General features: G+C 39.3%; 1 protein-coding gene across 1 annotated transcript in view; it reads right to left on the reverse strand.

Moving 5' to 3' along the window:
• The window catches only part of LOC134476312 (uncharacterized), a 27,192-nt gene extending 7,261 nt beyond the window's left edge, over positions 1–19,931 (reverse strand). Inside the window, exons 1-2 of the mRNA XM_063249746.1 lie at positions 19,905–19,931; positions 12,901–13,236 (exon numbers count right to left, since the gene is read on the reverse strand). Coding sequence (XP_063105816.1) covers positions 12,901–13,236; positions 19,905–19,931 — 363 coding nt within the window. The remainder of the gene's footprint in view (positions 1–12,900; positions 13,237–19,904) is intronic.
• Positions 19,932–21,886: the final 1,955 nt, after the last annotated feature.

Below are 21,886 nucleotides of genomic sequence, written 5' to 3' on the forward strand. Positions count from 1 at the left end.
TTTTCACCCTGAACGCAGTGTGTGTGGTTTTAAAATTTCCAATCCTGATCCTATAGTTGCCAAGATTTCTCTCTGTGCAACGTGTACAAGGTCTGTGATTTTGAATCATCAAAAGACTGTACTGCAAAAGGCTCCAATCTAGGGTTTTAGAAAATGCAAGAAGCCTGGGTCCCTTCTTAGATGCCTACATTTCTATAGTTCTGAGTCTCAGCCAACATGAGGCACAGTGGTAATCTTCGCAGGTGATTTCCACTCTCATGTGCACAGTCAATGCTTGTGGCAGAGACTTACGGAGTTAATATGTGAAAAGGTCCCAACCATAGGGTGACAGTCTTATTCTTCCAGGCAAAGGAACAAACAAGAGATTTACCTCTTGGAAATAAGTCAGTGAGAATCTTTTTATAATTTCCTTTCCTTTTATGAAAACAAGTAACAGTCAACAAAAAGGGGTATCAATTTTAAATACACAGAAACCAGGAAACTTCATTTTTAAAACTGAGTGTAAAACATTACAACGTATGCTACAATTTCCTTGTTGCATGCAAATCACAACACAACCTGGGAAAAACTGTAATTTCTCTTTCTTTCAGTCTTACTTATAGTACTATAATAAAGCTGGTATAAGGTCAAGCAAAGTGTGATCTACTTGTAAATCTATGCCTGCCTATGTGCAACCCCGTCTATAAGATTATGTTTCTAAAATTCAGGGAAAATTTTAAAAATCTTTCTATAATAGCTTGCCTGTCTTTTTCATAAATTACAATCTTTCCATGGTGACTGACACATCTTCTAATTTTTAGGTCCCAGGGAAGCTTGAAAATTCCCAAGCTTTACTGGGGCCTGGAAATTAACCCAACTTAGGTCTAAAATGCTAACTGGAACTTTCTGCTTAGAACCTTGCATGCAGACTTCTTTTCTTACTTTGAAACTAACATCCACACACTCTTAATACACCTGCTGCAGTAAAAGCAGCAGACATTTGGGAACAGGGATAAATTCTGTGGACCACAGATCAGGAAAAGATATACCAAAAAAAGATACTATCACAGGGGAATTTAAAAAACCAGTAACAATACATATCACCTATTAATAATTTGGTCTGTCCTCAGTGTTTATAAGGAGCTTCCTCAATTCCTTATCTGTAAGGAACACAAGTCCACTAAGTTCCTGCCTAATTTTTTGAGGGCATGAAGGCTGGGACACTGATGAGATTCTTGTGTTTTACAACCAATGGTTCTGGAAACAAAATGAAGTTAGATTCCTGCTCAGGCAGTCACTGCATCTGAAAACCTCTGGAGCTGGGATCCTGAAGGAAAAGCTTCCAGATTTCACCAAGGTGGCTCCGCAGAACTGAAAGGTAGTACATCTGAAAAAAAAAAAAAAAAAAAAAAAAAAAAAGGCTTCTACCACCATGTGTGGACAGACAGTCAGGGCCAGGGTTTGTGGGAAGAGGGGAATAGCAGTCAGCATGCCTGATTGTTGCTGGGACTCTAACCTAAGCAGGTGTAATTCTATCACTAAGAACATTCATTTCCTGGGCATTTTCCAGCAGGTTCCAAAACTTTTCTCCCTAAGCTTTGGAATTTCACCTAAAGCTGGGAACTCTGCCCAGCCTGGGAAGTGTCCCTTTTCTGTGGAAGAAGAGAAGTCTTCAGCAGAGAGAGTTCACTTTTATTTTACAGTATGTGGAAAACCTCTTAAGGGTCTTCAAGGGAAAAATCAGTGCAGTATCATTTTCCTGCTTTAGAACATACCACCCCTTCAACTTACCCAGGGTAATGCAGCGGGGCAGCAAGAGACCAGGTAAAATAAGAGACAGGAAATAGGACCTTCCAACAGAAAACAAACAAGTATTCTAGTCCTCTTTTCCTCCCCCTGCTTCTCTCCCTTCTGCGACTCTAACAATAAGCCACCAGGGTCTCCTAGAAGAATCTGAGTTTCTGCTCTTAAACGGCCCTTTTCCAAGGAAGAACAAGGTCTGTTTCCTGATGTGGGGCCTCAGACGCTTTGTTATTGCAACTTAAATTTTGTCATTTCTTCTTTTCAAAGATTATTTGAAATGAATTGTTTCTTTTGTTTACTATCCAACAAACGACCTCTGCTAATCTTATATTTTATCTCCCTAACATATGGAAAAGCTATTTATTCTAGCCAATCACAATAAAGTAAAGAAAACCCCATTTTATGGAAGGGTATATATCACTAGTCTGTTGATCATTAAAGATATGATTACCAGTGAAAACCCTCTGAAGGTGGCACATTTATTCTTCCAGGAACAGATGGGGACACGCATTTTCCTTGCAAATACTTTTGAAATTGCTCTACTGGTAGCAGTATAAAAATGATATACAGATGCCAGGGCCTGCATGGCCAGGATGAGTATGCCAGATTTACACAGTAAAGCCTTCACACGCGGACTGTCAGTTTTGATTGATCTCTACTATACCTCAGGAACTTGTTGACTAGGTAGGGAAACAGTGCAAATAATTCACTGCAGCAAGTCAGATAATTCACACAACCAATCGGTCTGCTTCACTTTCTAGTTGTGACATACGAGCTTTCTCTACAAAGACGCATCATTTTCCAGCTTGAGCAATATTCAATGTCAGGGAAGAAAAGATATTAAAGCCACACAAAAGGAGTTGGTCTATTGCAGGATGAGAAGTTGTTTTCGTAATGGAGGCCAGATCCTGCTCTACTCTAAGTCCTACCAGGGTGTTCAGGCCCAATTGTCATTATCATATTGATTAAAAAAAAGTTCATCATGATACAATTTTAGGTTTAACGCCAACAGATCGGGAAAGAGCAAAGAATTATCCCACAAAAGCACAACATTCTTACCACAGGGACGTTTCCCTGTTCCAGCTCATTGATGGAGTTGATTAAGTTTAAATGAAGCAGACACTGGATAAAAGTAAGGGTATTGACCACTGGGCACTGCGATCCGTGCTTGAAAGGACCTGATACATGCAGAAAAGCAAGATTTGCTAAATGCTCTAATCTTCAATCAAATCTTACATCAATACAGACAAAGTTTGGTAATGAGAGATTCAATGAAGCATGCGGGAGAAAGAATTAATCCTCTTGGTCTAAACTGGCTTCAACTTTGAAGCTTGCTCCGAAGGAAAGACAGTTATCTAAATGCTAAATAAGAAACTTATTGTACTTTTCATGGCATGCTAATCTTTTGTCTATTTCATCTCTATTATGTGTATGTTCATAGACTGCAGTTGTCATGGTGATTATATCTAGCCACGCTCAGGGGACGGTGGTGAGAAGCCAGGCGTCAAGGTGGAAAAGACCCCTACACAATCCATAGTACACAGACACAAACACACACACACACACACACACACACACACAGGCAGAAGGAGAACAAGGAGACAGACACAAGACACCTTCCAGGCTTTTCCTGCCAGAACTTGAGAAGGCTGGGCTTCCTGTGCCTTCCTGTTTTTCAGTATAGTAGTAGAGGGGATAGTGTTAAATATCCCTCCCACTTGGAAAACATCTCCCCACATTTTTCCAGTTTTTAGTTCAGAGACTCCTTCCTCCCCTCATAGATCCCCCTCCTGCCCAGGATTGCAACCAGCTGATAAGAGTGCAAGGCTACAAGGGAAGTGACTGGAGAGGAAACAGAAAGAAGTACAGGCTCCAACACTGGTGGACTGGTTCTATATGGCTGTGCCCAGGGAAGTTAAGTCATCTGCTCCTGACAACCAGGGGAATTTGAATTCCAGAGGAGCAGCCCACTGAAGCCCTGGTGGGAGGTGAAGCTACAGGATCACCCTGGGCTTTGGCAACCAAAGGTGACCCTGGGCCCTTTATGTGTTTTACAAAAGTTGCCAAATTAAGACAGGATTATAACTGCTCCCAGTCCTTGTCAGGGCTGAAAGGTTGGGAGCCTCAAATATGCCCTGGCAGAGTTGATGAAAAGCTTAAAAAGTAATAACAGGGAGAAAAGAGCGAGGAAAGTAACATGTATAACTCTTATTAAAGAGAAGAGCCACGGAGAGGTTGTGAACTTGAATCACTGTTTGAACTTTAATTTGTTCATTAACAGGATTTGCCCCTCACTGTGAATGTTATTACTTCCTTTTGCTGCTCAGCAACAACTCTGGGCATAATGAAAGAGTCTGGCAAAAAGTTAAATGTCTGGTAATTAATTCATTTAATTGAAAAAGGGGGAAACAGAAAAAGAGAGGTCCCACTGCAAGAGCAGAAGGCAGAGGCTGGAAAAGGAGCAAGGCTGAAATCTGCTTGGAGGCCCTTTCCAAGGCCAGTCACTCACGGAAGACAAGAGGCTGGCCTCTGATGAGGTCCCTCCAGTCCCTTGAAATTAATGCTGGCAGCCCCATTAAAATCTTCCTTCTAATGCTATCTGGCCCAGGCCCAAACTTCCTGCCCAGGGTTCTATCCAGTGACTACTTTGGATGATCTATTATGGTGGCAGAGATGTCAAAAATCCAAAACAATATATACTTATAAACTATTTCATTAAAAAGTAGGAGTCTTTTGTTCCCTCCTCTCCCTGCCCTTGAGTTGAGCCTCTTTGGAAGTTTACCAGCAGACAGTGTAAAGGTGAGTGTCAGGAACTGAACATAATCTGTATTTTTGCATCTCAATCAGCCTTAAAGATCATGTTTGCTTTCCTCCCCATCATAGCCAATGTTTTAAATTAATTCAAGAGATGAAAAGTGAACACAGCATGCTCCTTGCCCTTGCTCACAAGTGGCAGGATTAACCCAATTTTCTTTGTCTCTAACCTCGCAGAGTCTACTTTTTCCTTTGTCACTAGGTCCTTCTATGTTTGTCAACCACTGTATCCAATGCTTTTTCATATACATATTCCTGTGAGAAGATCAATGCACATTTAGACACCTCAAAGCTATCAGCATGATGTTGACTGTTGCAGCCCTTTGCCTACAGTAGAGTTCAGGAAATGATCAGTCAAGTTATTCTTTACAAGCCAGGCATGGTGGCTCACGCCTGGAAAGCAGATGGGAGGCTGAGGCAGGAGGATTGCTGTGAGTTTGAGTTCAGTTTGGGCTACAAAGTGAGTTCAACATCAGTCTGAACAGCACTGAAACCTGGTCTCAAAAAGACCAAAACAAAAAATAACAAACCAAACCAAGGTATTCTTTACCAGTTTATGTTTAAGGCCTACCACAGTCATGATTTTCTAATGATTTTAAAATCAGTGACCATATAATCAATATGATTTTATTTAGAAGTACAACTTTCTTTTATGTACTACCTTACTACAAAACTATGGTCAGAATAAAGACAGAGGTAGGGGAAAGAACATGAGACAATATAAATAAATTCCACAGAATTTCAAACAGTTTACTGGGTTTATATTTGTTGTTGTTCTGGGAGTTTTTCATGGGGGTGAGTCGAATTCAGGGCCTTTGCACTGAGTTAAATCATCAACCTTTTTCCTTTTTTGAGACAGTGTCTCACTAAGAAGCCTACATTGGCTCCAACTTGTGATCCTCTTGCCTTAGCCTCCTAAATTGTGCGCCATCATACCTGACAGGGTTAATTAAATCACTTCTCAAAGCCAGAGAAAGGACAGAATGTTATCCAAATTACACTAGGTCCTCTCCATTTATCACAGTACTTCTTAAGAAATTCTAACCTCAAATTCTATACAGTTATAAATGATCTGTATATGTGTATTTCTACCCCTGAAAACCAGGGGTAGACACCTTTAATTAGAATTAACAGAGAAGGGACGGGAGCTTTTTAAAAAGGGCTACTTTATAAGATGAAGCAAGTTATAGGGCTTATTTACCATCTTTATAGTCCCAGGATACTGAGTGAGCTCAATTTTTCAAAGTTGTGAATCTATCCTAGTTTTATTCTGGTCAACTAACACTAAATATTAAGAGTCTACAAACAAAACAAAACAAACAAAAAAGCTCCCCTTCACACTGAGCTCTAAGCTGTAAAGCAGCTTAAGGAGATAAGTCTAGTAACACTGCCTCTATCCTAATCTAGACCTTGATCACCTTACACATGCACCACTGAGTTTTTTCCTTCCTCCAACACAGCCTTCAGAGTGCCCTGAGATTAACTATACTAAAGTCCTACTTTACTCCAAAGTCTTTATAGTTCATATTATCTATAACAGCCCAGGTCCTTAAATCTGCCTCAAGCCTCCTCCCCACCCTGCCCATAGGCACTAATAGCCCTTTCTGATTTGTTTTCTACTACTTGCCTACAGCAGGCAACACAATTCTTTAGACAGACAGCTCTCTCATTGTCTTCTGAAAACATAAGATGAATTATTTTTATTTTGCTGAAGGTGCCAGGCATCATGAAACATTCATTTAATCCCCTGAATTTAATTTGATGGGCACAAACCATACCATTATTAAAATGATATATGTCAATTTTAAAAGAAGTTGTTAAGGTACTTGTCCAATATAGATCTCACAGCCAGCTAGGATTCTCAGGATTAATAGTCTGGCTCAAAAATTGGTATGCTTCCCAATATGGTCTTCTCCCAATCCTGCTGTTCTACATGTTTTGATTACTCCTCCCTTTGCCATCTAAGTGCCTTCTCAATTACACTCTACATATCTGAATTCCACTTAGCTTGCAAATCAAGAAAGAAATTCCTACTTCTGCATTGACATCTTTTGCCATCAACCTAGTCCTCAGCTGAATGCTGAACTCATCATCTACACACTCACTAGACATTATCGTTTTCTGCCCTGCATTGTCAATTTTGTTTTTATTTGATTCCTTGCTACCAGGATGTAAGCCCCTTGAAGTGGAAATTTGCTGTACATTTCTTTATATTTCTCTCTTATACTAATAATATAGTTTGCATTTGTTAAGCACTTACATCATGCACAACAATCCTTAAAAAGAGATACTCTTATTGCCACCGCTTTTTGAAGACAAGGTTTTGCTCTGTATTCCAGGCTGGTCTTGAATTCACTATGTAGCCTAGCAATGATCCTTTTGCCTCAGTCTCACAGCTCCTAGGAATATAGGAATTCTCTCCACACCCAGCACTGTTACCATCTTGCAGATAAAGAAACTGAGGCTTAGAAAGATCAAATTTGGAAACATAAATGTCAGAATCAAACATTACTTTTCCTTAGACACTATACTGTACTCACACTACAGTGTATCTCACACTGGAAATTAATGAAATGTGATTATATGGAGTATACTGAACAAATCTGCAAAAAATACCCATCTGTTATGGTTTGATGTTCCCCCAAAGTCTCATGTGGTTATTAAGTGGGGCTTTTTAGAGGTGATATGTGACACTGAGATTAAGGGTGCCCTACCCTGGGTGTAAGTGTTTGTTACCTGGGTGTAACAGCAGGTAAGCCTGGATGGGAGATAACAGACAAAGAGGAGGCTGCTGCTGCTTCCTTACCTTACTGTCGTCTGCCTGCCATGAACTGTTTCTTCTCTCTGATGCCTCTCTGCCATGCCACCCTCCCTGGGAGCCAGCTGACTATGGACTGAAACCTCTTTGCACTATGAACTGAAATAAACCTTTTTTCCTTTAACTTTGGGTGTCAGGTATTTTGTCTCAACAGCGAGAAAAACTAAGACACCATCTAACCATTACCTCAGAGAAGAAGCACTGCTTTTTTTCTTCTGTAGATTCTGAAAGGCAAGAGAAGGATAGGTATATACACACCACAAAACATTCCACTTTTTGAAACTACCTTTCTTAGGATTCGTACTCTACCCTCCTACATTGGTGGGAGCTAATGTCCTCTCTGTATCTGTACTGATATTTCTAGAAAATATAGCAGACAAATCACCCTTCCCCAACATCTTTGTTTGGCATCTTTTAAATACAGTACACAAAGTAGGATAAAGTAAATGGTACAAATATTAATTTTTAAGTGGCCTTCAAGGAGTGGAGGTGGGGCTTGCTGCCTCTGTAGCAGAAATGGATTGCTGCTGTAGGAAGAATCATAATTGTAAAAGATTTGCGGTACCAGGGATTGAACTCACCTGCTTGCAAGGCAGATGCTTATACGCTGAGCTAAATCTCCAGGCCCAACTGGAAAAGATTTTTTAAAAATGTTCATAGTTGACCAACTAAGCCAATTATGTGGAACTCAAGTCAGCTTCTTGTTCTCCTCTAAGTCATGAATGTGGCTATATGGTCTAGTGAAACTGTTAAGAAAAGAGGATTGAGAGTATGAGAACCAAGAATTTAGAAGCCTGGTCAGTTTTCTTCAAAGGAGATTATCCCTTCAATGTCAGTGATGCAGACCTGGGTTTAACAGTACTGAAGACGTTACCATGTTTCTTTACATGTGAGAAGTCTTTAGGAGAAAAAAAAAATTCCCTCTTGATATGGCAATGGAGTGCTTCTCATGAATCAGAAAGGAGGAATAATGACTATAATGTACTATTCATATGTCTCTGTATCCATACAAAACCTAGTCTCTCAGTTTCCTAAGCGTAATTTCCATATTCATTTATATTTTGGTTTAAATATCTAGACAATGCAATGGCTACAACCTTTAACATAGAAAACCTGCATTTCGGTACACAAAATCTTGCACATGCACAGCCCTCAACAAATCAAGTCCCTCTGATCACTTCATCTCAGACTAAGCTTGCAGTACTCTACAAAGTAGATCTAATAGGTACTGAATATGAGGAAAACTAAAATGTGTCTCAAGTTACATAACTGGAACATGCCTAACCTAGTCCAAATTCTTGGTCCAGGACTCTTTCTACCATAACACTTTATAATTTTTAGGGCAACAGTCCACTTGCTCTGTATTCTAGAGCTACATGCAAGTCTCATAACTCTCCCATCCAAGTCCTAACCAGGCCCAACCCTGCTTAGCTTCCTAGATCAGAGGAGATCAAGCACATTAGGGGTGGTATTGCCACAGAGTAGTTTCAAAGAAATGTAACTTTAGAGTTACATTTAGTAACTCTAAAGCTAGAAACTTCTCTATCTGAAAGAGATAGGATTCAAGCTATAATCACCAGACTTCTTTTACAATTACCTGAGCCACACTAACAGCTCTTCTGCCACACTTCCAAAACTATAAACACTACATGTGACATTTAATATTTAAGATCAAATTTTAAAATATTTGAATGATTTAAGTCTATACAAATAGGAATAATTGTTAGACTATCTCAAAAGGAAGGCTAAAATCACTGTCAATTGTTTTCCCAATTGTCATTATTTATGAAGGGTATTTGGCCTTCTCTTTTATTCCTAACAGAAACTGTTTTGTCTACCTAATGCACAGAATACAGAGGTTTTTCCTGAGAAAAGATAAGCATTGAGTTTGTTGAACTTGTTCACTAACCTTTTACTTGGGTATACAGCCCTGGCCTCCAGGGCCCAACAGGGCCACTTCACCTAATTTCTGGCAATAGCCATGCTCATCAAAGCAGACAGGACTGAAAGTTCCAGGACTCATACGTAGCTAACTCAAATTTGACTTATCTCCATATATGATCTAACTCTGAGATAAAAGAGAGGAAAAATTATTCGCTTTTAGACCATTGGGCTATTTCTTCATCTGCTGACCCATCCCTTGAAGAGCATTAGTGTTTATAATATTTTGTTTTAAGTGTTAAAGCTCTTCCTTCTTTATCCTCTGGCCCTGATCACTAGTGATCATCATGATCTGGATTCCTGCCAATCACCAATGATCTCATAATGCTCTAATAATAAAGATATTAGACCTGAAGCTTTAGGAAAATTTCTATTCACTGCATTGTATTTTTTTTTTTTTTCTGCTTTTGTTGGTTCTCCACATAGTTGGGTTTGAATTTGAATTATTTCCTCAAGTTTTAAATTGTTTTCTGGTAGTTTTAGAAAGTGATTTGAAAAACATCCCTCTGATGAATTCACCTAATAACAATTCAAAAACTCACTCATTCTCCTTGACTCTTTTTTTCCTTTACTGTCTTTCTAAACCTCCTCCTATATTCTGGTGTTGACTATCCTAAGAGTTTAAATTTTCTAAGTTAAGATCTTCATGATTCTGCATTTTATAGAGTAGGTGGCATGTTATTAACTTACAACAGTACAAAGGGATTCTAATTCACATATACTTTGAGGTCTATATTCATAGTCAACTACTGAAAAGTACAAATATCTTGGCTCATAGACTAGACCTCACTTGTAGTCTAAGGATGGCCGAGTTCTTTTTCTTTCTTTTCCTTTTTTAATGTAGTTTAGGCTGGCCCTGCACTGCCAGTGATCTCCTTGAGTCATCCTCACAGTGCTGAGATTACACGCCTGTACCACCACGTCCAGTGGCTGAGTTCTTTGTAATGGTGGAACACCTTGCTCACTAGATAGAATGAATACAAGTTAAGTTTGACTTCTTGGCTGAGCATAATTTTATATTTCAAGGGATACAAGCATGATTCAGTGGAGTTACATACAGCAATCCTAATTTTAGCCATGATATCTTGAATTTTCCCATCAAACTCCATATTCTAGAACTTAACAGCATTTTGAATCATACCAGAACTGTGAAGTTTCATAAAACCCAGAATCTATGAACCAAATTCTTGATAATAAAACTTTTTGAAGTAACAAATCTATATTGTACACACCAATGTACTACATATGTACATGACTGTTAAATTAGCAATTCACTAAAAGAGATTTTTAAATCCTGAATAAGCACCTTTCTTAAAGTTGTTTCTTGGCAACTACTCATTCAAGGAGCTAGAACTTCCTCTGTTCAAACTATGTTAGCATAATGACTAGAACTAGTTTTTAAAAAACTCAAGAAATCCATCTAATCAACTTTTAGCTTCTTTTGACCTCAAATTTTACCATCCTTACTTTATCACCCATCTCCTTCTTCAGGGCACTGATTGACTGGATAGGAAGATGACTTGCCACCGCTGTCTTTAAACCAGATGTGCTGTGGGTACTGAAAGTAGTGGGTACTGGAACTCCACCTAAGCAGGAGTTCTAAAAGAGGCTTGAGTAATAGAAACTTTAAGTGACAGTCTTCCAAAATGACCAGTTGGTGAGAACACCTCAAAATATATATGTAAGTTTCAGCATAGTTATTAAAATACAGACATTACACAGTTTCTTAAAATACAGACAGTCACATTTTGGTTAGAATTTCAAGTCCCAAAGCACAATATTAGGGTTAGTGAAAAAGTTACTCCTAACATCTTGGCTTTAGTGATTATACTGTGCAAAATTTTATATTCATTAGGTACATCTCACAGATTTCACATAAAATGTTTTGACTCAAGGCTTTAAGGCACTTTCAAAATAACTGAAAAAAACAGCATAGTCCCTTTAATCATGTAAGTCCTTTAAACTTTGGTTTACAAAACTTTAAGGAGAAAAAAATGGCACTGTGAATAAGATAAAAGTTGGAGAAAACTTTGACTCCTAATTTATTTCCTTGACTTACCACTTGAAATCCGCAAATAAATTTTCCATTTGTAAAATAAATAGTCCCAGTTATTAACTTTTTCCTAATAATATTCCTTGAGTTTTCTATAGCCAGGAGAAAATATACATATAAATTTTTGTGAAATGCCTAAAGGAATCAGGTTCAGTGGAGTGGAATATCTATAAAAACTCATAAATACTTATTAAATGGATAGAGGAAAAGAAAAACATCTTGGATCAATATACATGGAGTTCACTGTAAAACTATAGTGTTTTGTCCATTTAAATATAGCTTCTAGCTACTATTCAATGTTAAAGATAAAGCATTTGCTTTGGTTTGGACCTGACTTTAGATCTGACTTTTCCACTTTTAGAAAATGTTTGGTCTTATAAACAAAACTCTCACTGACTTACCATGGGCTATTTAATACGTCATATAACACCTCTGTTTCTCAGTTTATATGATAGAACAGAAATAAAAGAAAACTTTTCTCCTTCCTATGGGCTTTTGTGCGTCCACTGATAAATACCTACAAAATGATAAATGTTACTACATCCTTCAGCATTTTGAAAGATGTCAACCAAACACAAAATATTTTTAGTGTGTGAATTAAAATGCTTCTCGCTGATGGCCTCAGATGTTTCCATGTAAGATAGTGTGTCAAGACCTGGTTTGTGTATTATCTGCCCTTCCAGCATGCACTGACATCACACTTCATAATAGCTTGGTATAATGATCGTTGTCAAAATCGCCTGCATGAAACACTCTGGCACTGGTTTGACATATTAGTGTCACAGAAAACTAAAAAACTAAGGACATGTCATGGCCGGCTTTGAACACAGAGGATGGAGGGACATGCTATGTATGAGCTAATGGCCCTCTCCTTCTTTTGCTTTACTTTACCTGGGCAATGAAGACTGCCTGGCGTTCCTGTGGGGCGGGGGAGGGGATCCCTGTTAAAGGGTCCCAGGATTTGTTTTTCAAGTTCGAACCCATCCAGAAATAAACAGACCTTTGATTCTCCTGTTTGCCCCATGACCGCCACACAATGGCATACACTTCTGCAGGGAGCTAAAATCTAGGAGAGGAGAGCGGGCGTGGCCATTCGGGGTGGGCTGGGATCTGGGCCCAGCCACCTCCTGGACTTGGCGAAACATACTCCGGGTTCAGAGGTGCAAAGTGCCCACAGGCCCGCGCCTGGGAGACTGCAGCGCCGCGCCCGGGTCCGCGGAGGGCTCGATTCCACTCCATAGCTCTCCACACGCAGTCTCCCCGCCTGCAGCGTGAGACCCTGAGATATCCGAGCCGCGAGGCCTAACTGCACACAAGGTCCCCAAAAGGACCGCGACACTCCCACGCTCGCCAGCCCCAGCTCGCCAGCGAGCGCGGAGAGCAGCGCCGGGGCGCGCATCTGTCCCGCTGAGCACCCGGCTGAGAAGGTGAGAAGCCACACGCGAGAGGAACCCGCCCCCAGCAGGGCCCTGGGCCAGAGGGAGATTCTCACCTCAGAAAACAGGCGCTGCCGCCTGCAGGGGGAGGACAGCAGGTGGGTAAGGGCCGCTCTGGGCCCGGCCGCGCCGGGACCTCGCTGGGAAGGACGAGCAGGGGAGCAGATCCCCGGCCCGAGAAGTTCGAGCCACCTCCTCGGAAGGGAGGCCTCTACCGTTCGGCCACGGTCCTGCAGCCGCGCCCACGCTCCACCGCCGTCCTCAAGGCTCCGCCCACTTCCCCCGCCCCTCGTCGGCACCGCCCAGTCCCGGCGGCTATCTCCGATCCCGCCCTCACCGGCTGCTCCGCCCACTGGCCTCCTTTCGCCCGCCCCTCCCTTCCTTCCTCTCAGCTAGCTGGGTGCTATCGGCTCTCTCCTGGAGATGAACGCGAAGCGACGTGGAAAGCATTCTACCAAAATGAGCTGTGATATCCTTTTGATAGCTGTAATTTATTCCAAACGTCCCCAGACTGAAACGATCAATTAGCAGCCTGAAACGCACTGTGAAGTAAATTGTCACACTCTCTATTACAGGATGGTTATCATATATTTATAAGGTGTGTTTTCTGCAATCAGAACCAACAAGGTGTTGAATGATCAGTCATAAACGCACTTCTTCAAAAAAGTGGGAGACAGGCTTCAGCATTGTGTGGCAGGAAAAAGTCCTTTTGACAGTTGTCCTCCCCACCCAATGTTGTTGCTTCTTTGTAACTGGGGAGTGCAGCGAGGTCTCCAGGAATAGCAGCCTTGAGAACTACTGGGAGACTCCAAGAGGAGAAATTTCCTTACTGTGTAAATACAAGGTGAGCATATGGTTCACTCACTCCTCTGTCTTATTTCCTACCTCTAACAATGATCTTTTACTCTTTTGTCTAAATGTATAATAGAATGTTTGCATTCTACACTTAATCTTGATTCTTCCTGAGGGCTTTCTCTCTATTCCTCAGGTGAAGATGTACTCTAGACATTAAGTCAGAGTAATAAAACGTTCCCCTATGTAGAATATTCTCAGTTGGAGTCCATCGAATTCCACTAAAATTCTGCCCCATTCAAAAATGAGATGGCAAAAAAAATGAGATAGTACAAAAGTTCTAAGAAATGCTTATTTAGCCTGATAGGCTGCCTTGACCAGACAAACCTATAGACGTTGTTATTTGCCTTAGTCATCCTTAGTGGTCAAAAATATACCTCCAAAATTTCTGAGCTTTCACTAACAAACTTTCATCAGATTGTCATTCATGAACCACCCATTAATCACATTTTAGAAGGTTTATTTTTGCATTTGATTATTGTCCCTTTTGTTTAAAAACATAGCTCTAGATCTTAGGCTACTGAGTATTGATTGTGAGAAAAGTTTAGTAGTCAAAAGTACGCCTCTGTGGTTAAAAAATAAATGACATTGAATTAAGTGTCATAAGGTTTAGGAGTTTAGGAGTTTAGGAGTAAGATGCCGAATTTATACTACATTCTTCTTAGTTTCACCACCCTAGAGACTAATGCATGGCAGAGGATGTCCACAATGCCAAGGCAAAAGGAATGAGGAGAAAGGAAATCTAGTTGGGCGTAAGGGTTGCATTGCCCCCACCCAGCACAAAGAGGCTACCATGTTTCTCCCTCAGAATGCAAAGAGAACCCTTGTTTCATCTGAGAACTGTCATGACAAAGATCCAGCCAGATCCAGTACCTTCACAATATACCTTTCAGTGTTGTTGGTTTAATTTGTATTTAATTCATAGCTAATATTTGTTGAGCACTGACTCCTTGCCAGGCACTGTGCTGTAAATTATCTTCATTATTTTATTTAATCTTCTCAACAGATTTAACGGGGGAAGTTCTTTATTTTGCCAATGAGGAAACCCTGAGGCTTAGTGAAATTGAGCAATTTATCTAAGGTTACACACCTAGTAAGTGATGACCTCAAATGCAAGGCAGAGTCCAGTAGTTATACTCTTCACATCAATAACATAATATCTCAAATTTAAGATTTTGGTTTAGTCCTTTTTGCACCAAAAAGATTTTAGTGGAGTTATTGACAAAATGAGAATGATGAATTCTGAGAGAAGATGAAAAGAACAGCTGTTTGCAAGAAAAAGTCACTGGGGACACCCAGAACCCTGACATGGGTAGATTACTTTCTATTTCTTTCTACCTTTCACATTCTATGAGTTCTTTTTCAGAGATACCACCTGTAATCCAGCCAAAGAGTATGTTACCCAAGGATAGTGATAGCTGCTAAACTTAGGGGAAAACATGGGGAGACACATGCTGCAGAGCCCAGAAAAAGCACAACACCCTGGGGAGAAGGCTTAAATGGAGCCCAAGTAGGCCAGAGGCCCTTGTCTCAGACACCCAGCTCTGAGAATGAAACCTCGCTTCCTAATGGACTTTAAATTACCAACATCGCTAAACTTCCCTTAATAGACTTGTAAAGATCTGCTTGCTACCTTTTCCCCCTTCATGTAGAATTTGTAATCAAGAGCCCAATTTTGTCATTTGGAAATACTAATTATCTAATCATGGCATGCTGCATAACGTACTTGTCTGCCCAATTAGCTAGGACAATTATTAAAATTCAGAGGCCTAATTATGTCTCAATTTAATGCTGGCAAACTTGCATACAGAGCAGTAATTAAAATCCTCTCTTTCCCTCTGCCTTTAGGGCAGGGGATGATTAGGCCCTGTCAGGGGGTGTACTGAACCAAACCAGTGAAGCGTATTGTGCAACATGACCCAGCATTGTTAAGTGTGTCAACATATTAACCTGAATTCCCTTCAGCCCCCACATAATCACATTTGGTGCAGGAATAAAGGAGCTAAAATATGAAGCATTTTATTAAAAAAACATAAATTCTTTTTAATTAATGCTATGAGAGTTCTGATGAATTCCATGCTTCCGAGCGCTGGAAGACATAAAACTGGTTCATCTAATTACTAGCAAATTTGCTCTTGTTAAAACTACTTTTTTTCCTTATTTAAAGAACGATTTTTTGTGGTATATATTGAAAAAAACTAGTTGGCTTCTAGTAACACAGTAGCTTATCAGCTTTGATTAAGGAACAAAAAGTGGATGTTGACTTCCAAATGATTCTAACTGAAGACTGGAGGCACGGCTATAATTTAACACTTGAAAAATGTTAAAAGTAGAATATTAAAAATCAAAATATTGAAACAAATTCAAAATATTTGTCTTTTGAGTTCTTAAGTTTGATGCCTGAAATCAAACCAACGTGAGGAGACCCAAAGCACTGTAAGAAGTCATGATACTTGGAAAGCTCCTGAGCATGTAGGAACTCAGATGTCCTCTGCTGACATCTTCTCAGTGAGCTAAGGGCAGCCATAAAACCCACTGAGATTTCTAAACTGTCCTCGAAATTTGGGTTCCACTCATGGTGATCTTCAAAGATCATTTATGTACCCAAGTAATGAAGGACAACATTCAGTCTGTACCAAAACTAAATCTGCAGGACTTTTTCCAGTTGCTTCCAAACTCCTTGCTGTATAGACAGCTTCCAGAGAGCACCACATGTGTGTGTGCATGCTCACATTCAAATGATTCTATTTTGAATCCCCTAACAACTTTGTCACATAGCGGCAAGACAAGCATGTCTCCATTTTGTTATGTGTGGCCTCTGAAATACTTATCCAGGTTGACCATTCTATCTATACTCACCTCCTACATGGACAGGGCAAGACTAGACCTTAGATTCCCCTGCTGCCCACTGCATTAGACTAAAGGAAATGAGGCAATAAGTGTATAGCCTGTGTATCAACACCATAAGACCCTCTGTCCTCAGTCAATACTGATATAGCATATATAGCTGTATTGGTTCAGAGTCAAAGCCTTTGGCCTATTTTCTTCCTCTTTCAGTTTTTATACTCTATAAATATGGTTTGGTGGTGGTAAAAGTAGGATTCCTCCCTCCACCTAATCTTGCTCGAGGTTCAAGTGTATCTGTTTAGAGACAATCCTAGTTGGTACATGCCTTCTAACAAAGGTAGTGACTATAGATAGGAGGTGATTGGCTGGAACAAGGACTAGCCCCTTAGGCACTTGTGCTATAAAACTCAGGGGTGGTGGCTCCGCCCCTAGGCCTCCCACAGCGTGTGCCCTGGGTCTTGAAAATGGCCTTGCTCTAAGTCTCTTTGGAGGGCTGACTGAAGTGCAAATCTGTGTTCTGACTTGTTCCCGTGGCTGTCAGCATGTTTTCCTCTTGTCAGCAGCAATTGACTGGTCAGGCTCACCCCTGTACAGCAATTGTAACAGCTCATTGACAGACTAGTGACCCAGCTGGACCTGATAATGGAAAACTATTGATTTTTGTAGGCTTCACAAATCTAAAATGAACGACCGATGTAATGTCATCAATTGTCTTAGACTCTGATAACCCGGGGGGAAAAGTTTCAGGAATTGCTTGTATTTCCTGACAATAGTGTTTCAAAATCTCACTGAGTATATGAGAGGAAGCCCATTTCCTGGGTAGTTTCCCTAACTAATTTGGATTAGTTTATCAGGGCTTCAACCCTAAGGTGTATGTGGATATCAAGTGAGAGTTATCAATTAACCAAACTGATACCTTACATACTATTTAGGGTATAAGTTGTAGAGAAGCATTTCGGAAGGAAAAAATTTTTTTTTTAATTTTTCCCCCTGTGGTGTTGGAGATTGATTCTAGAACCTTTGCGCTGAGCTACATCTCAAGCTCTCATTTGCTTAAATTTTAGATAGGGCCTCACTAAGTTTCCTAGGAGGGAAACTTATGATCTTCCTTTCTCAGAGTATGCCATGCACACAATATTCTTATTTATTTTTGTGGTACTGTGGCTCAAACCCAGGTCCTATTGTGTTCTATGCAAACACTCTACCACTAAGCTACATCCCCAGGCTTCTTCTTTGTTATAAAACAAGATTACAGGAAAAACAAACTTGGGAGCAAACCACAATATATTGACTCTCCAAGAGTCCTGAAATATGAAATCATGATGGAACTGCAAGGTTGCTTCTGTATGCCTGTTAATTTGTTTGTAGTGGAAAGGTTGAAAATAATGTAGAGTTGCCTTGGATGTATGTATGAGAAATCATTATTTTGTTTTGTTTTTAAAACACTTTCCTCCTTACTTTATCATTTTAAACTTCTCAAATATTGCTTAGTGGGTTTTTCAAAAACAAAAGCTTTTTTTTTTTTTCATGAGCCAAATTAGCAATGAGTTGAAGCTAAATATACCCAGTAGGTAAATTCAGAAAATTCCATACTCTATGCTGAATTCAGTGGATAGAATGCCCATGAATGGTCTCTGCCAAAGAGAACTTCCTGGCAGAGGAATGATACTGATCCTAGCGCTGACTCAATTTAACTCGCAATCTACTTATAGTGATAAGATAATCATTGTGTGGTTATAATCTAATTCAGATAGTCTAGGAATACAGTTCTGGAGCTACACAAATCAGAGAAAACATGAATAACAGTGGTGCTTCCCTATCCACTTGTTCAAAGAGGGGTAGAGAAAAAAATCTCAGTGAGAAGCCAGAAAGGCCAGGCCTTAGGAGTGATGAGTCCACATGTGCCTGGCTTCTTATTCACAGGACACTGCAATATGGCCTGTGATTAGCTTTACCTCTTGCAACCCCACATCTGGTTTTCTAGCGCTATCAAAATTAATGTTACTGTTTGGCTGCCTATTAGGAAAGACACACAAGGGTTGAGACCTTGAAGAAATTAGGCTAGACCTAAAAAATACTACCTTTGGCATTTGTACTTCAATAAACATAAATACTCAATGCAGAGAAGACTATCTGATTTCATGCTGTTCCTTATTGGCTCAGCCAAGACATAAACAGGTCAAAGATTGGGGCCTATATTCTACAAATTTGGGAGTTCTTCAGGGTGGCTTCTATGAGACTTTGCATATCACAAACATACAGTCATTGAACAAAGAAGCAAAAAAGCTATTTTGAAGTAAAAAAAGATGAAGGTAAATGTTTTCCAGTTTCTAATTCCATATTCCTATGTATAGGCTCTTGCTGGTCCACAAACAGAGTATCCTCTGCCTATGCTATGCCAAATATATAAAGAAAATTGAATAAGGCTTTATTTTTATTTATTTGCAGTGCTGGGAATTGAACTCAGGGTCTTACACATGCAGAGGCAAGTTTTCTACCACTAACCTACATCCCCAACCGCTTCTGTGATTTTAGAAAGCAAAATTTTATCTTTTGAAAAACTCCAGATGATAACATTTTGTAGCATTAAACATTTTTATTTATAAATAATGATGGTCATAGGCAAGAGATTTTTTATTATCTTTGCTTGGCAAGGCAAGATAAAAAGTGAGCAAATCATACATTGGTCCTAATATATCTATTATTTTTTTTAGTTTAGTGGTTTTGGTTTTTGGTGTGTTTTTATTGTTTTTGTTGTTGGTGTTGTTTGGTACCAGGGATCAAATTCACGACCTTGTACTTTCCAGGTAGGTGCTTACACCACTGAGCTGAATCCCCGGATTCTATTACTTTTCTTAAAAGAATGAGTGCAGTGATGTAAACGCCTATTTATGTGAAATGATTAAAATTAAATCCATCACAGCCATATGACTTTCAACACAAAATATTTGTGATTTGTAGCATTTATTGTAATAGGTGTCACAATTGGACTAAAATATAGGCATTCGTAGCTTCTTTGAGGTTTTTACTTTACCTACTATCTCACAATCTGCTTTATCTTTACAACCAATTAAAAAACTCAAGTATGTAATTATCACTGAAAAGATAAAAGATGTGATCTTGGTCACTGCACTTTTAACTTCAAGATAATCTTTTCCAGTAACATAATTCTTACCTCCTGCTCCATACAATGTCAGGTCTGAGGCCAGCAGAAGTTTCATAATAATGACACCATCTGGAAGAGAAAAAAAAAACTATTTGGTTTCTAATTGATTTTTAAAGTTAAAATTTAAGTTCCAAGTGGGTCTTTAAGTACATGTGCCACTCCATATGATGAATGTGAACATCATGTACTGCGTACTTGAGCTAGCTGGGCGTGGTGGCGCATGCTTGTCATTTCAGCACTTGGGAAACTGAGGCAGGAGAATTGCAGTGAGTTGGAGGCCAGCATGGGCTACATAGTGAGTTCAAGGCCAGCCTGGACTACATAGCAAGACCATATCTCAAAAAAACAAAAAACAGCAAACAAAGCAAAATAAAATGAATAAAAAACAAAACAAAAACTCCTTACACTAATAAAATAAAATATATTTTTGCCATAAAATAAAGATTTATTTTATAACAAAAAAATCTGTGTGGTTTAGTGTCATTGTACTTTTAACTTCAAGATAATCTTGCACCATAGATTTAAATGTATTAAACGTAATCCCACCAATAAATAAATAATCATAAGGCCACAGTGTTTATTTGGGCAGGCTGGATACTGAGGGTTGAACTCAGGGCCTGTCACATGATAGCAAGTGGCCTACACTGGGCTACATCCCCAGCCCCTACACTAGTTCTTCATAGAGGATTAACACTCTGGATCCAGTTTCATCTCTATTTTAAACATCTTCCTCTTTATTTCTTTCGGAATGCTTTAGGCTACAAGTAAAAGAGGGCTGTTTGTGTGCTCATTTATTTCAAAAAATACAAGATTCTAAGATTCCTGAGGAAAAATAAGAGGACACTGTAAGCATACAGAGACTGAAATTTTGGCCAGTGGTAACTGGACAAACCTAGTGCTATCTGTAGAAACTGCTTTCCTGCCCATGTGCTAAGGCAGCTATTCTTTGAAATGCTGGTTTTACAAGGGAACAAAGCAAGCTAGTGATGTCACTGCTGTGTAGTTTATAAAACACCCTCCTTTCAATAACGGTGCAGAACAGAGAATAGAGTGCTACTGTGCCACCCATCTCCCCAGTCCCCCCTCCAGTGGACACTTTGAGTTCTTCCTGGCAATTTTCCCTGTCCAGCCCACCACAGCCAGACCTTTCAGCAATTTACTGTCTGGTGAGCAACCCCTGAAACCACTAAAAGTATGAGCCAAATAAATCATTTCCAGAAAAGAAAAAGAAAAAAGAAAGAGGCCTGAGGATATATTTCAATGGTATGATATTTACCTTAACAATTTGAAATTAGTCTATCATTTGAAAATCAATGTAACTCAGCATATTATTAAAGAGGAAAAACCATTTGAACATCTCAATAGATACAAAAAAAGCCCTTGATAAGTTTAATAACCATTAATAATAAATTTTCAGCAAACTTCAGTTATATGACTTCTGTGAGAAATATGTCTTGCATGTTGAAATGTGTCAAATGCTTTCTTCTTAAAATCTCAATAAGACAAAATGCCTACACTCAGCAACACACTAGAGTTTCTAACTAGGACAATGAAACAAGAAGAGTAAAGACATAAATATTTGAAAGGAAGAAATACTAATATATTTGTTATCTCCATTTTTAGATTAATTGAATTAATAATTTAACAAACTATAAACATACAAAGTCAAAATATAAAATCAATTTTGTGACCCCAAGAAAGTCATATTAAAATCAAGGATGGACTCCGCACAATGGCACATACCTGTAACCAGTTACTTAGGAGGCTGAAGCAGAAGGATCAAAAATTTGAGAACTGTTTCAAAAAGTGGGAAACAGGGACTGGAGATGTAGCTCAGTGCTCCTTGGGTTCAATTCACACCCCTGCTCAAACAAATACAAACAACAAGAACAAAAACTATTTGTATCTTGTAACTAACAGCAACCAGTTAGAAAATAAAATACAAAAGCCATTTCACTTATATCAAAGAGCATAAACCATTTACTAATAAATTTAGCAAAATGTAGGGGAATGCCTATGCTGAAAACTATTAAATATTGGTGGAAGGAATGAAACAAGAGCTAGAGAAATAAAGAGGTACACTCCATATTTATGGATTGTTAGGATCCTCCAAAATGGATCTTTGTCAGCATCCCAGAATACTTTTTTTTTTTCTTGAGACAATTCAGGCTGAACTT

This window comes from Cavia porcellus, unplaced genomic scaffold (assembly GCF_034190915.1).
Source record: "Cavia porcellus strain 051 isolate PalLab524CR breed Dunkin Hartley unplaced genomic scaffold, mCavPor4.1 scaffold_1, whole genome shotgun sequence".
Classification (NCBI taxonomy): Eukaryota; Metazoa; Chordata; class Mammalia; order Rodentia; family Caviidae; genus Cavia; species Cavia porcellus.